This window comes from Drosophila serrata, unplaced genomic scaffold, assembly GCF_035046125.1.
Source record: "Drosophila serrata isolate PLE 108 unplaced genomic scaffold, ASM3504612v1 contig_382, whole genome shotgun sequence".
Classification (NCBI taxonomy): domain Eukaryota; kingdom Metazoa; phylum Arthropoda; class Insecta; order Diptera; family Drosophilidae; genus Drosophila; species Drosophila serrata.
This window is the reverse complement of record NW_028257280.1, coordinates 5271501-5284689: the sequence shown is the minus strand read 5'-3', so window position 1 is coordinate 5284689 and position 13189 is coordinate 5271501. Positions and strand designations below refer to the sequence as shown.

At 46.1% G+C, this 13189-nt stretch overlaps 6 protein-coding genes across 11 annotated transcripts in view; 2 read left to right on the top strand and 4 right to left on the bottom strand.

The window, feature by feature from the left end:
- The first annotated feature begins 21 nt into the window (after positions 1-21).
- Positions 22-2249, top strand: LOC110186730 (leukocyte elastase inhibitor C). Its single transcript, XM_020955996.2, has 2 exons — positions 22-1206; positions 1284-2249. The coding sequence occupies exons 1-2, from the start codon at positions 934-936 to the stop codon at positions 2148-2150; spliced, it is 1140 nt and encodes a 379-aa protein (XP_020811655.2). The 5' UTR covers positions 22-933; the 3' UTR covers positions 2151-2249.
- Positions 73-837, top strand: LOC147642580 (uncharacterized). The gene has a single exon (XM_086840622.1). It carries the CDS (start codon positions 73-75, stop codon positions 835-837), a length of 765 nt encoding a protein of 254 aa, XP_086696748.1.
- A 1532-nt stretch (positions 2250-3781) lies between the features above and the next one.
- Positions 3782-5310, bottom strand: LOC110186878 (cAMP-dependent protein kinase catalytic subunit 2). The gene is made up of 4 exons (XM_020956175.2): positions 4749-5310; positions 4520-4685; positions 4179-4456; positions 3782-4125 (listed from the first exon to the last, which is right to left on the bottom strand). The coding sequence occupies exons 1-4, from the start codon at positions 5159-5161 to the stop codon at positions 3912-3914; spliced, it is 1071 nt and encodes a 356-aa protein (XP_020811834.1). The 5' UTR covers positions 5162-5310; the 3' UTR covers positions 3782-3911.
- A 494-nt stretch (positions 5311-5804) lies between these two features.
- Positions 5805-7188, bottom strand: Pka-C2 (Protein kinase, cAMP-dependent, catalytic subunit 2). Of its 2 annotated transcripts, none has more exons than XM_020956178.2 (5): positions 7009-7188; positions 6716-6945; positions 6502-6667; positions 6146-6423; positions 5805-6089 (listed from the first exon to the last, which is right to left on the bottom strand). In XM_020956178.2, exons 1-5 carry the CDS (start codon positions 7186-7188, stop codon positions 5876-5878), a joined length of 1068 nt encoding a protein of 355 aa, XP_020811837.2. In that variant the 3' UTR covers positions 5805-5875. The 2 variants fall into 2 exon arrangements, with proteins under 2 accessions (XP_020811837.2, XP_020811838.2); XM_020956179.2 differs by having other exon boundaries at positions 5805-6084.
- A 267-nt stretch (positions 7189-7455) lies between these two features.
- LOC110186879 (cAMP-dependent protein kinase catalytic subunit 2-like) lies at positions 7456-8849 on the bottom strand. Its single transcript, XM_020956177.2, has 4 exons — positions 8401-8849; positions 8068-8233; positions 7728-8005; positions 7456-7669 (listed from the first exon to the last, which is right to left on the bottom strand). Exons 1-4 carry the CDS (start codon positions 8811-8813, stop codon positions 7456-7458), a joined length of 1071 nt encoding a protein of 356 aa, XP_020811836.2. The 5' UTR covers positions 8814-8849.
- A 61-nt stretch (positions 8850-8910) lies between these two features.
- The window catches only part of LOC110186882 (cAMP-dependent protein kinase catalytic subunit 2-like), a 115535-nt gene continuing 111256 nt past the window's right edge, over positions 8911-13189 (bottom strand). Inside the window, exons 3-7 of one of the 5 annotated variants that reach the window (XM_086840616.1) lie at positions 10194-12655; positions 9859-10113; positions 9638-9803; positions 9302-9579; positions 8911-9239 (exon numbers count right to left, since the gene is read on the bottom strand). In XM_086840616.1, the coding sequence (XP_086696742.1) occupies positions 9026-9239; positions 9302-9579; positions 9638-9803; positions 9859-10043 (843 nt within the window). In that variant the 5' untranslated portion in view covers positions 10044-10113; positions 10194-12655 and the 3' untranslated portion in view covers positions 8911-9025. Of the gene's footprint in view, positions 9240-9301; positions 9580-9637; positions 9804-9858; positions 10114-10180; positions 12656-13189 lie in introns of those variants that run through there. The other 4 variants (XM_086840618.1, XM_086840614.1, XM_086840615.1 and 1 more) reach the window with 4 other exon arrangements.

The following is a 13189-nucleotide window of genomic DNA, read 5'->3' as shown; positions in this document are numbered from 1 at the left end:
AAAGTCTTTGGCCAACTTTCTTGGGCTTCATTCGCGCTCCATTCGCGCGCTCGTCACCACATCGTCGTCACCATGAAATCGGTTCTCTGTGCGCTTTTTGTCACGCTGCTGATCAGCCTGGGCCAGGGACTGCCAACCACCACCAGTAGTGGTCAGGTGAAGGAGGACTCATCCTCCTTTGCTGGAAGAGTCTCGCAGCTGATTGCCCTGCAGCTGCTAAAGTTCAACAAGGACATTGATGCCAATCAAGTGCATTCGCCACTGGGTGTTGCCTCCATTTTGGCCGTCCTGGCCGAGGCCTCCGAAGGTGACACCTACTCCGAGTTCCAGCAGGTCTTTGGTTATCCCAAGGATCGGGATCAGCTGAGGGATACCTACAAGCGAATCTTGGGCAGCTACCAGAACAGAGATGCTGCCGTGGCCCTGCCCTCGTTCCAGACCTGGCTGTACATCTATAGGAATCACAGTGCCCGCGAGGAGTTCAAGGATCTGCTGCAGCAGCACTACTATGTGGACGTGAAGGACATTAACCGACAGGAATATGATTGGAATGAGCCCAACACTTCCCTGCAGCTACCGGAGGGCAGTGCGGAATCCTCCGATGGCAGCACTGAGCCCAGCAACAGCAAGGATGTCATTGGCTTCGAGACCCTCAAGAGGATTAACCTGGATGAAGAGGACACGCCGGCTGTGCCGCTAAACGATGGCTATGGCCAGGAAATTGTCGACAAAGAAGCCTCCAAGTTCGATCGCGACATCGATGACAAGCAGTATGTGGAAAAACCAGTTGCCCAGGCTGAGGCCGAGCAGCTCCAAAGAGAACAGCAGCAGCAGTAAGCGGAGACCACCGAGTCGAATCTAGAATTGGAATCCCAGCCCGAGGCCACGACAATCATAATCAATAGTTTGGTGGAAAAACAGGAAAAACCTGACATGGCTGCCGAGGAAAATCCAGCGGAGAAGCAGCAGAACAAGCGCAGTGACCAGGAGGAGAGCCAAATCAAGAACCTGGAGGAGAACGAGACGGTGCAGGAGGAGGAGAAGCTGGCCAAGATCATGGCGGCGCCAGCAGTGACCGCCAGTGAACCCGAAAAGGTGCGTTTGCCCCTCCAGAAACTGGAGAGTGCGGTCAAGGCGGTGACCAAGGATGGGGGAGCCGATGAAATAATGCTGGCTTTGGAGTCCCATCTTTCTGCTGTTAGTCGGGTGAGTTTATAAATTATAAATATATATAGAGAGAAAAAGAGAGTAACCTTTCTAAATGAACCATGAAATTCTATCAGGTCTATGGTGCTCGTAGCCTGTTCCGCAAGGATGACATCACCTCGGCTCTGAGTGCCAATTCCATCACTGGACGCTCGGTGGGCTCCAAGTCCAAGATGCTGCTCTTCAATGGTCTATATTACCGCGGAAGCTGGGCGAAGCCCTTCTACCAGTTGAGAGACGGCAGCGATGAGTTCTTCTTTATGACCAATGAAGATGCCATGAAGGCTCCGATGATGCACGCCCGCGGCAAATTCCAAGTTGCTGAGCTCCCTCAACTAAAGGCCAAGGTACTGAGTCTACCCTATGAAACTTCCCGCTACTCCTTGTGCATTGTGCTGCCGGATGAGACTGAGGGACTCAGTGAGGTGATTGGACAGTTGCAAACCAGTGACTTCCTGCTGGCCCACAAGCTATTCCAGGAGAAGGAGCTGCATGTTTCGCTGCCCAAATTCCAGGTGGAGGAGACCTCTCGCTCCGAGGCTATGCTCAAGCAAATGGGTCTGAATAAGGTCTTCTCGCGAACAGAGGCCCAGTTGGGTCTGCTGTCCGAGGACCCCGATGTCCATGTGGATGAGATTGTGCAGTTTGTGAATGTGCGAGTGGATGAGGGAGGCAGCAGTGCCAACTCCCTGTCCGCTGCCACCATGCAGGCTCGCTCTCCATCGACGGCGGAGGATGCGGAATCCACCATACTGCCCGTTCCAGAGCCCGAGCCAGAGCAACCTGGCGTGGAACGCTTTGAGATTAATCGACCATTCGCCTATTTTATCGTAGACTGTGAGGAGCAATTTGTGCTGGCCTCAGGCAAGATTTACACTCCAGAGTTCAAGGAGGATCTGCCATCGTCGGGCGTCTCCGTTGAGGTGGAGCTGGAGCAGTCGTAGGCTGCTTAAAACGTCTGCCGGCTTAGTGTATAAGTTAACGTAACGAATTTTCACCGATCCATGCCAATAATAAACGTGCACAATTCATTTTCACAAAAACCAAACGACAAACGACAAAAGGGGAAAACGAAGAAAACGTTTTCCCAGCGCAATCAAAACAGCAATTAATTCGTTTACAGATGAGCACGGGACAGGCCAACCCCCGGAGTACGGGATTCAATTGTCCGTCCGTAATGTGAAATGTATCTGACGGAGGGCATCGCTAATTTCCTACGCCGCGCTGCAAATTTGTCATTGGGTTAAGTCACTGGGAAGGGGGTTGTATTCAGGTTTTTTGGATTCTGCGATTCCGAATCGGAATCATCGATTCACAGGCCACTCAAGCGTGAGGCGCATCCGCCACGTGTCCCTGGCGAGCTGCGCCGGAACGAAAGCTGACAGGACCTCTTCAAGTGGTCAATGGGCTGCAATTAAAACTCTCATTAGAATGCATGATGTCTTCTTTGCCTTCGAGAATATCTCTATCTCACAGTCTGGCCAGGAAGTGCGAGCCCCTTGTTTCCTGCGAAGCGAAAACCACCGAAAACGCATTGCGAAAAGCAAAACACACAACACGGAGAAAATGTGTCTGGAGTTCGCCAACACACACATACACACAGCAGGAGCGGGGTGTCCTTAGACTCTCGAGGTCTGGAGCTGAAAGTGGAGCCGGCCTGGCGGGCGCCAAAAAGCAGAGGTAAAAACAGGAGTAAATGCGTGCCATGATTACAGCGATGACGACTTCCACCCCAAAAAAAAAAGGAAAGGAGAAGGCGAGGCCAAGGAAGGCTGCTTGGAGCGCAGACTTTGCCGAGGGGAAGAGGCTGCGACGGAGACGATGATGTTTCATCTTTTCCACATGAAAACTCACGTAACAAAAATTATGATAATCATAACTTTTTGCCCCACATCGACTCCTCCTCCTGTGACCGAGCTGAGTTCCTGGACGTTTGTTTTGTTAGCCACTGGACAAAGGACCAGGGAACAGGACTGGAGAGCCCAGGGAAAGGTATTCTCCGACTTGGACCTTGGACCAGGCAGGACAGGACTGGCGTCTAGTTTTTTTCTTTTTCTTTTGCTTTCTGTCGTCTGGCCGTTGCTCTATTTTTATTAAGTCTTTGCATATAAATCAATGTGGCCCGATATGCAGAAGAGCAGAAAAAGGTATAAAAGATTTATGGGCCCTCATGCCACGTCTCGTTTAAATATTGTTTAACATAATTTCGTGCAAAAGTTTCGAGATGAAGGCGAAGCCAAGCAAAAGCAAACTCTTTCGGAGAATGGATAAAATGAAAGCTACACCCACTCTACCGATAGATAAATAAGCAAAGTGGCCATAAATCCGTCCAGTTGCATCAGCGACAAACGTACAAGATTTATGGCACTGCCTCGAGTCTAATTACAAGTCAAGTTTTGTCGAATTGAAAAGTTTTTTTGGGGGAAAATCGAGCAACAAGTGTGGGAAATCAAAAAGTCAGCGGCGCCAGCTGCTTTTCCCAGAAGAGTCTCCCCCCTCACACAGGAAAACTCCGAGCCGTTGACACCGCCACATGTGAACAGCAGCTGTCGCACAATGGAGAACAATGTGGATCTAATCGAGACGAATCGAGTGTTTAGCTTTTAGCAACAAAAACAAAAAAGGAAATTTACAACACATTCTCACTGGGTCCATCACTAAAACACAAGTACTAATACTAAAACACAAGGTCAGAGGGATCACAATTAGAAATCCGCAAAAACCTCTTCGTGACGCATCGCTTTGGCCTTTGGACGTGGCTTCTCAGAGACCTTGTCGAAGTTGGATATATCCTCCGGATTACTGATGTTGGGCACATAAGGAGCACTCACAGTTTGGTTCAGGATCGGTATCCACTCCACCTCCTTGAACCAGTCGTGCTCCTTGATGTCCCGATTGCCATTGATCAGGTTCCCGTAGCTGAAAGAGGGTTCATATATAGACTACTTTCAAATAATACGGAATGCTCTTACCGCTTAGAGAGATCGACCTGAAGGAGATGATCTATTAGATGACGCAAGGCACCACTAAAGTAGCTGGGCATTTTGTAGTCGGCCTCACAAATCTTGTTGTACATGCTCATCACATCCCGATTATGGGCGGAAAAGGGGGAATGTCCTGCCACGAACTCGTAGACCAGCACACCGAAGGCCCACCAGTCGACACTGGTTCCATAGGGCTTCGACTGAATGATCTCCGGCGGCAAATACTCTGGAGTTCCACACAATGTCATGGTACGGGTCTCCACTTTCTACAATATACGGAAAAACTATTAAATAACCATTAAATAATTAATATGTAATTAAGAAATTACCTTGGCAAATCCAAAGTCAGTCACCTTGAGGTAACCGTTCTTATCGAGCATTATGTTTTCGGGCTTGAGATCCCTGTAAAGCAGGCTGCAATGATGCAGATATTCCAGAGCTAAAAAGACCTGGGCAGCGTAAAATCGAGCCTGCTTTTCAGTGAACTTGCGCACTCTAAATAATAAAATAAAAATGAAAGATAATTGAAAAGAATGCCTTAGTTTCGTGCTTACTCACTTTCGATGGTAGGTAAAGAGTTCGCCACCACCAATCAGCGGAAGGACAAGGTACAAACTATCGTAGTCCTTGTGGGAGGCGATTAAATGCACCGTGTTGGGGAACATCATTGAGCGCAGGACATTCTTCTCGCTCATCACATGGCCCACCTGCTTGGTCTTCACCAGCTGATCCTTGCTCAGCTGCTTGGAGGCATAGTAAACACCCGAGTCCTTCTCCCTCACAAGCTGCACCTTGCCAAAGGAGCCAGCTCCCAAAGTGGCCTTAATATCGTAATCATCCAATCCGTTGGATGGCGAGGGTGTGTTGGTCGAAAACTTCTTGTTGAAATCCTCTCGCAACTTGTCCAGAATAAGAACATAGTCCACCTTCGGACTAAAGTGCATCTGCGGTTGCTCCGATTGCAAACCCATCTTGACCCTATAGGGCTCGAGGGCTCACTGGCTACTACTAAAATGGATAAGAATATACAATAAATTTCGAATTTCTCATTTGTGGGTACATTAAAATTAAAATATGAAAACGCAGTCCGTTGGGAAATGATATAAATCACAAAGACTGCGCGATCTATAAAGTATATGAATACAATGCTTTCTTTTTATAAAGTATTTATTCTGTGATTTTAACTATTGAATTTAAATTGCTTTCTTTTTGGTCAAAGATGTGCACTATGAAGACAATTTTCTCATTTTTCCGTACTAAAAGAAAGATTTTCTTAGGTTCTCTTAATGCAGATTTATTGAGCTCTTTGGTTTGATGTGATAATTTCCATATACATTTACATATATGATTATATATATTTAAAGATTTACATTTACAGTTTTGCATTTTCTTTTCAAATTAACTATGGTTTCTATGGCAGCCATAAGATATCGTCATCCAATTTGAAACAGCCAAGTAATCCTTTTGTTTTTATTCATTTTCTGTTCGCCCCTTTGACAGCTATATGATATACTGTCCAATCCAGCTTGTTCCAATTTATATACTAATGACAGAAACTAGTTTGGATAAAACGCACAGACGGACAGACTTAAATAAAAATACCTTGTAAGGGTATAAAAATAAAAAACAAAAATACATTATTATTTTAGACATGGATGAGGACGACTGTTTTCACTGATGAACATTTAAAAGTTCTGAAATAGGTCGGGATGGCGGTCTATTGGAGAATTAAGCCGCTGCCTTACATTGTAGCTCTCGAAGTTGGAGAGGTCCTCGTCGCCGGTGACACTTGGCACAAAGGGTGCTGGAACCTCCTGATTGAGAATGGCATACCATTCGACGCTCTGGAACCAGGCGTGATTCTTCACATCGCTGGAGCCTTCATTAGAGTTTCCTAAACTAAGAAGGGGCGACATGAGCAACTAGCACTGCCCGTAATCTTGCCCCATACTCACCGCTTCGAGGTATCCACCTGCAAGAGGTTATCCACAAGGTTCTTCAGGTGATTGCTGAAGTACACGGGCATCTTATAGTCACAGAGACGTATACTGTTGTACATCCGAAGTACATCGTTTCTAAAAGAGGCGAAGGGCGACCGCCCAGACACAAACTCATAGAGGAGAATGCCAAAGGCCCACCAGTCCACCGACTTGTTGTATGGCCGCAGTTGCACAATCTCTGGAGCCAAGTATTCAGGGGTTCCACACAGGGTCGAGGTGCGACTGTCCACGCGCTTTAATTAAAAACAAAGTAATAAATTAATTAGTAAGAACATAAAGTAGAAGGAATTTTCTTGCTTCCTTGCTCTCACCTTTGCAAATCCAAAGTCAGTAATCTTGATGTAGCCCCGAGTGTCTATCAGAATGTTCTCGGGCTTAAGGTCTCGGTACATGAGGTGCATCTCGTGCAAATACTCCAAAGCCAGCACCACCTGGGCAGCATAGAAGCAAGCCTGTTTCTCATTGAACTTCCGTATCCTTAGGGTGGAGCGTTAAGGAGGCAGTCAGGACACTCGAAATACTCACCTGCGGTGGTAGTTAAAAAGCTCGCCGCCGCTGATAAGCGGCATTATCAAGTAGAGATAGTCAAAGTCCTTTGACGAGTCCACCAGGTGGATGAGGAAGGGGAATCGTGCGGAACTTAGCACATGCTTCTCGTTATGGACATGAGTAACCTGTTTAGCCCGCACAAGATCTTCCTTGCCCATCATCTTGGCAGCAAAGTAGCTTGTCCCGACTTTCTCCTTGACCAGTAGCTACAATTTGAAAAGGATAAAGAGATTAAAGATCCCGAAGAAGCCAGAAACTCTCGAACTTACCACAGTGCCAAAGCTGCCGTGGCCAAGAACAGCCCGCGGCTCATAGTTATGTAGGTTGCTGTAGGGAGACTTCTCCTGGTGGTTCCAGCGATCTTCAAATTCTTGTTTCATGTGTTCCAGGGTCGTATTGTAGTCTTCCTTGGAGTTGAAGGTGAATTCGTGCGTACTATGTTTGCTCATAACATAAGTCCGATCACCGGCCAATCGCGCATTTTACGGCACCAAGCCAACACCTTCCCATGGAAGGCGAGCCTGAATGGGCACTATGAGTCTAGGATCCGAGAGTGATCGCTGTCGTAACTCAATGTACAGAGAATTTGAATTTTCATAACATCCGTAACTGAATCAGAGATTCAGAGACAACTGAATCAAGGCCACAGCAAGTTTCTAATGAGTTCACAAGGAATCGTTAATGTATATTTTTTTTAGTCCTTAACTTACTGGCAGTTAGAAATCCTTAAAGACTTCCTCGTGACGATTTATCTTCGACTTTGGGCGCGGCCTATCGACTACTTTTTCAAAGTTGGAGATGTCCTCCGGATTGCTGATGTAAGGCACATATGGAGCATTTAGTGTCTGATTGAGCATCGGTATCCATTCCACCTCCTTGAACCATTCATGCTCCTTGATGTCTCGAGTGCCGTTCTTTAGGTTCCCGAAGCTATAACAGAGCTCAAAGAACATATAAACTACTTGCAAATAATATGAAAGTTTCTCACCGCTTAGAGAGATCCACCTGAAGGAGATGATCTATTAGATGACGCAACTGAGAACTAAAGGTGGTGGGTATTTTGTACGCAGCTTCGCAAATCTTGCTGTACATGATCATCACATCGCGATTAAAAGGGGAAAAGGGTGTGTTTCCGGCGACGAGCTCATAGACCAGCACCCCAAATGCCCACCAGTCGACGCTGGATCCATAGGGTTTCGACTGAATGATCTCCGGCGGCAAATACTCCGGAGTTCCACACAATGTCATGGTACGGGTCTCAACCTTCTGTAAAGTTTGCGGGATATTCTCAAAGTAATCATAAACCAAATATGTTTTTAAGAAAATACCTTGGCAAATCCAAAGTCTGTGACCTTAATATAACCGTTCTTATCGAGCATTATATTTTCGGGTTTAAGATCTCTGTAGAGTAATTTGCAAGCATGCATATACTCTAGAGCCAAAAAGATTTGGGCGGCGTAGAATCGAGCCTGGGTCTCACTGAACTTGCGAACCCTAAGAAGAGATGATCAGAGACTGATAGTAATAAAGAACGATAAAGAAAACCTTTTTAAAGCACTTGCAATTGCAATTTTAAAGAAGTCTCAATTTAAAAACTTAAGATACCAAACTTAAGCCATCTGAAATTCTTGCCTTAAGTGGTAAATACTTAGGCCACTCACTTTCGATGGTAATTGAAGAGTTCGCCACCTCCAATGAGGGGCAGAACAAGGTACAGGTTATCAAAGTCCTTGTAGGAAGCCACAAGGTGCACCACGTTGGGAAACAACATTGAGCGCAGAACTGTCTTTTCGTTCATCACATGTACCACCTGCTTGGACTTTATAACCTGGTCCTTGTTCAGCTCCTTGGAGGCGTAGTAGGCCCCGGATTTTCTATCCTTGACAAGCTGCACCTTGCCAAAGGAGCCAGCTCCCAGAGTGGCCTTAATATCGTAGTCATCCAATCCGTTGATTGGCGAGGGAACGTTGGACGAGAACTTTATATCAAATTCTTCGCACATCCTTTCGAGGGTATGGGAGTAGTCCGTCTTCTGACTGAAATGCACCTTCTGTTCTTCCACCTGTTTACCCATTTTGACTTAAATTTTGTTTACAGCAAATTTTGAATTTCTAAAGCTCTAAACGCAGTCTGTTTGTAACTGACACAAAGCGCAAAAGTTGCCATGCGCATCTTAATAATTACACTTCATTTTTTCAATGTACAATAGTACAATAAATTGTAAAAAATGATACATTCTTAATAAATCACGAATAACGACTACTATATCTGCTCGGAAGTTACGACTTAAAATTTAGCAAACAGTTCAGCATGCTGATTGCTTCGGGATCTTGCGTGCTCTTGAAACGGGAAGTGCTGGAAGTTCGAGAGGTCCTCGGAACCGGCGACACTTGGCACAAAGGGTGCTGGAACCTCCTGATTGAGAATGGCATACCATTCGACGCTCTGAAACCAGGGATGATGCTTCACATCGATGGCGGTTTCGTTAGAGTTTCCTAAACTAAGAAGGGGCGACATGAGCAACTAGCACTGCCCATAATCCTATCTCATCCGCATACTCACCGCTTTGAGGTATCCACCTGCAAGAGGTTGTCCACAAGGTTCTTCAGGTGGCTACTAAAGAAGTTGGGCATCTTGTAGTCCTCGTTACAGATCCTGTTGTACATCACGATTGCATCGTGGCTGTAGCCGGCGAAGGGCGACCGCCCAGCCACGAACTCATAGATGAGGACGCCGAAGGCCCACCAGTCCACCGACTTGTTGTATGGTCGCAGTTGCACAATCTCTGGGGCCAAGTATTCCGGGGTTCCGCACAGGGTTGAGGTTCGACCGTCCACTCGCTAAAGAAATCAAATATTCAGTGAAATGAAGAAAAGTCCTTGCTTCCTTCACCCTCACCTTTGCAAATCCAAAGTCTGTGAGCTTGATGTAACCACGAGCGTCCAACAGGATGTTCTCGGGCTTTAGGTCTCGGTATATGAGGAGCATCTGGTGCATGTACTCCAAAGCCAGCAGCACTTGGGCGGCATAGAAGCGGGCCTGTCTTTCGTTAAACTTTCGCACCCTTGGGGAGACTCGGTCAGGAATTAGTAAGGACACTCGGGTGGACGGCCACTCACCTGCGGTGGTAGGTGAAAAGCTCACCTCCGTTGACAAGCGGTAGGATCAAGTAAAGATTATCAAAGTCCTTTGTCGAGTCCACCAAGTGGATGAGGAAGGGAAATCGGGTCGCACTCAGCACATGCTTTTCATTGTGAACATGTTGAACCTGATTCTGTCGCACCAACAACTCCTTGCTCATCATCTTGGCGGCGTAGTAGTTCTTTCCATTCTTCTCTCTGACCAGGAGCTAAGATTTTAAAGGAAAAGAAAGTCTGCTTAATTATTGCTTGCCAGAAGTCTGTCACAACTGGAAAAAATCAAAGACCGCGAAGCTAGAACCTGTCGATCTCACCACAGTGCCGAAGCTGCCGTGGCCAAGAACGGCACGCTGCACATAGTTGTGGAGATTGGAATGGGGAGACTGCGTAGGGTGGTTCCACCGCTCATCGAACTCTTGGCTCATGATCTGCAAGAGCGTATTGTAGTCGTCCTTGGGATTGAAGGCGCTTTGCTCCTTAGTCAGCTGGCTCATAACCGCAGTCCGATTGCCGGCCAATCACGCATCTTACGGCGCCAGTGACAACGCCCTCGAATAGCAGGCGACTCTGTCAGGTAGCGTATATTCTGGTTGCGGTAATGATTGCTGTTGTAGCTCAATATACAGGGAAATTTAGATTTCATAACTGCCAAACACGAGAGTCCGAGATTCAGAGACAACAGACTCCAAGCTCACACATATACAAGTAAACTAAAACAAATAGCTGGAGTTTCAGGTGGGAGGAATTCCTTCGAACCAAAGTCAAGGACTACTTCTTTCAATTAGCTGGGCGGAGAGTGCCACTCCTTCAAAGGTATGACAAATTTCCTTCAGGGGAAGGGACTGAGAAATGGCAATTTCCTGTGACTCTATGACTGTGTCTATGCCAGAGTCCTTCGTACACACACACATATGTGTCCTGTCCTAAGTCCGACTTCTCGACATGTCCCGGTCGGATTCTGGCTCTCGTCCTGGCCGCAGAAGTAAGAAAAATTGCAAAACGTCCGCTTGATAAATGATGCTAACCAAGATTACATAAGTTGGTAATTTTCTAGTACATTTATTTCCACATGTCAGGCCAGTCGTCAGTCGGCCCGAGTGGGAACTCCACTCCGGCGGCGGCAACCGCATCTTCATGTTGATGGACATGTGAAGGCCCAAGCATCCTGTGACTGAGAGTGGGGAAGGGATCCAGTCGGGACGAAGCCGAGAGTTGTTGCATGCTTTTAAGGTAACTGCCTGGCGAACCGTTTATTGGCCATTCCGGATACCGAATGGGCCAGGCTGTTGTCCCACCTAAATTGACAATTAATCATTATCTTTCGGGACCGGTCCCCAGGACGATGGCATTCAGATTGGCAGATTGCCTATGGCTTTGTGTGTGTGTGTGTGTGTGTGTGTCCTATGTGAAAATGGGTTTCTAAATATCCCTGGGCCTGGCCTAATGCCCTGGCATTTATCCTGGCGAACTCTATTACAAAACGGTGGTAGTGTCTGACTCATCTGGCCGAGCCACAAAATTACTTGGAGGACGCTTTTAATTCGCTTAAAATAATACAAATCGTCACGTACTTAAGCCTGAGACAAAAGCCACTTTCACTTGCAGGGAATCGTGCAAAAACTAAACAATTTCACTTAGCCGAAGGCTCATTTAACTAGGGATCTGGGATATGGGATCTGGGTCCTGGGATCTTTGGAGAGAAATCCATGCCGCTGCCGCCAGATAAACTCCAGTTGGCTAAGATATGTTAACGACGGCCATAAATAAGCGGATAATATCTGGGAAGGCCCTAGTAGTGCTAGCTAAAAACATACTCACATATATGAGGCAGATTTCAGATGCGTTCGCTAAGCGGGCCAAGAGCAGATTAAGTCGCACGCACACGTTTCTTGGCCGTTTCTTTTGGCCACACTTAAAATTCATTTGTTGTCTCTGGCGAAAGGACGACTCAACTAGCGCACAGGACTCACACCCACTTGGGACCAGCTTCGCCCAATGTTATGCAAAGTAATTGACGCCTCGATGAACTGTTGACACACATGGCATTTGTCTTTGGCTAATATTTGGCTTAGTTATCAGGGCCATTTTTTGGGCTTAAGTAGGTGAATGTCCCCGGGACTATGGCCAAATTCAATTATGCTGAAAGGTTTCAGTTTTCCAAAGCCTAGAATCCCAATCCACCCTTCTGCTCGTGGAGAAGCAGCTGCCCTAGGACTGGCCTCAGCCATTAGTGCTAATCTCCGGACAATCGCTAGTAAATCAAGGCACACTCTGCACTCGCCGCCCGGAAAATGCATTCAGGATTCCGGTGATTCGGCGGCACAGCTCACAGTTCACCGGGCAGCAACAATGTCGCCTTTCAGCCACTGGCAAAACAACAACAGCAAGCAGAGCAAAAAAAAAAAAAAGGAAAACCCTTCACGACGTGTGCTCGGATTCGGATTCGAATTCAGAAGGTGTAACTAATCCGCTGGCCATGTGACTTTTGTCATGCGCCGATCCGATCCAATGTCAAATGTAGTACGTACACCATTCATACCATTTACCATTCACGAAAATCGACACCCGACCCGAGGAGTAGCGAGCTGCCGACTGTTGACGAGGACGACAAACCCTTGCCCAAATCCAATCCGAATGCAAAGGTTTTCCACACAATTCCACCCCAAAAACATGGCCCAGCGGCTTTCCACCTTCAATCAACGCATCTCCCACCTCCAATTTCCGATTGATTCCGCTGTGGGTTCGCTTGTAATCCGTTCAATGAGTTTGCTTTGCACTGGAAAAACAAGGATACATAATGAAAAATTATGGAAATTAACTGAGAAGATGTATAATATCATATATATACTTTATTATGATAATAGAACCCTTCCAATATAATATAATTTTAGTCAGAAGTTTGAAACGCCGTAAAGGAGTCATTTCCGACCCTTTTAATCATATATATTCTTGATCAGAATCAACAGCTGCATCGATCTAGCCATCTCCGGGAGAAAATAATATTTTTTAATTTTTTCAACAATTTTATAGACTTACATCATTAAAATTGTCTAAAAAAAGTTTTAACAAAAAATTGAATTTTTTTTTACATTTTAAATTTGAGTATGCAGATTTATAACCTAAGAAGAACTAACTTAGGAACGCTTTCTGAATTCAAATCAATGCTTTTTTGACTTAGTTGTGAGTGTGTTAGACTTTGATTTGTCTACAAAATTGTCATGTAAAAATATGCTATAAAAAAAGAACATTTCCCATTGTTTCGGATATTAGAAAAAGTTCTTTCCCCTTCTCAAAGTTGGATTTGATTTAT

Bases quoted from the DNA above. Each gene is read 5' to 3' on its own strand.
- LOC110186878 (XM_020956175.2), bottom strand. From the start codon at position 5,161: ATGGGTTTGCAATCGGAGCAACCGCAGATGCACTTTAGTCCGAAGGTG. The intron at 4,686-4,748 runs GTGAGTAAGCAC...TTTATTATTTAG, and splicing joins CTCTTTACCTACCATCGAAA to AGTGCGCAAGTTCACTGAAA. The intron at 4,457-4,519 runs GTAATTTCTTAA...CGTATATTGTAG, and splicing joins CTGACTTTGGATTTGCCAAG to AAAGTGGAGACCCGTACCAT.
- LOC110186730 (XM_020955996.2), top strand. From the start codon at position 934: ATGGCTGCCGAGGAAAATCCAGCGGAGAAGCAGCAGAACAAGCGCAGT. The intron at 1,207-1,283 runs GTGAGTTTATAA...AAATTCTATCAG, and splicing joins ATCTTTCTGCTGTTAGTCGG to GTCTATGGTGCTCGTAGCCT.
- Pka-C2 (XM_020956178.2), bottom strand. From the start codon at position 7,188: ATGAGCAAACATAGTACGCACGAATTCACCTTCAACTCCAAGGAAGAC. The intron at 6,946-7,008 runs GTAAGTTCGAGA...TTCAAATTGTAG, and splicing joins ACGGCAGCTTTGGCACTGTG to CTACTGGTCAAGGAGAAAGT. The intron at 6,424-6,501 runs GTGAGAGCAAGG...TTTTAATTAAAG, and splicing joins CTGACTTTGGATTTGCAAAG to CGCGTGGACAGTCGCACCTC.
- LOC147642580 (XM_086840622.1), top strand. From the start codon at position 73: ATGAAATCGGTTCTCTGTGCGCTTTTTGTCACGCTGCTGATCAGCCTG.
- LOC110186879 (XM_020956177.2), bottom strand. From the start codon at position 8,813: ATGGGTAAACAGGTGGAAGAACAGAAGGTGCATTTCAGTCAGAAGACG. The intron at 8,006-8,067 runs GTATTTTCTTAA...CAAACTTTACAG, and splicing joins CAGACTTTGGATTTGCCAAG to AAGGTTGAGACCCGTACCAT. The intron at 7,670-7,727 runs GTGAGAAACTTT...GCTCTGTTATAG, and splicing joins CAGGTGGATCTCTCTAAGCG to CTTCGGGAACCTAAAGAACG.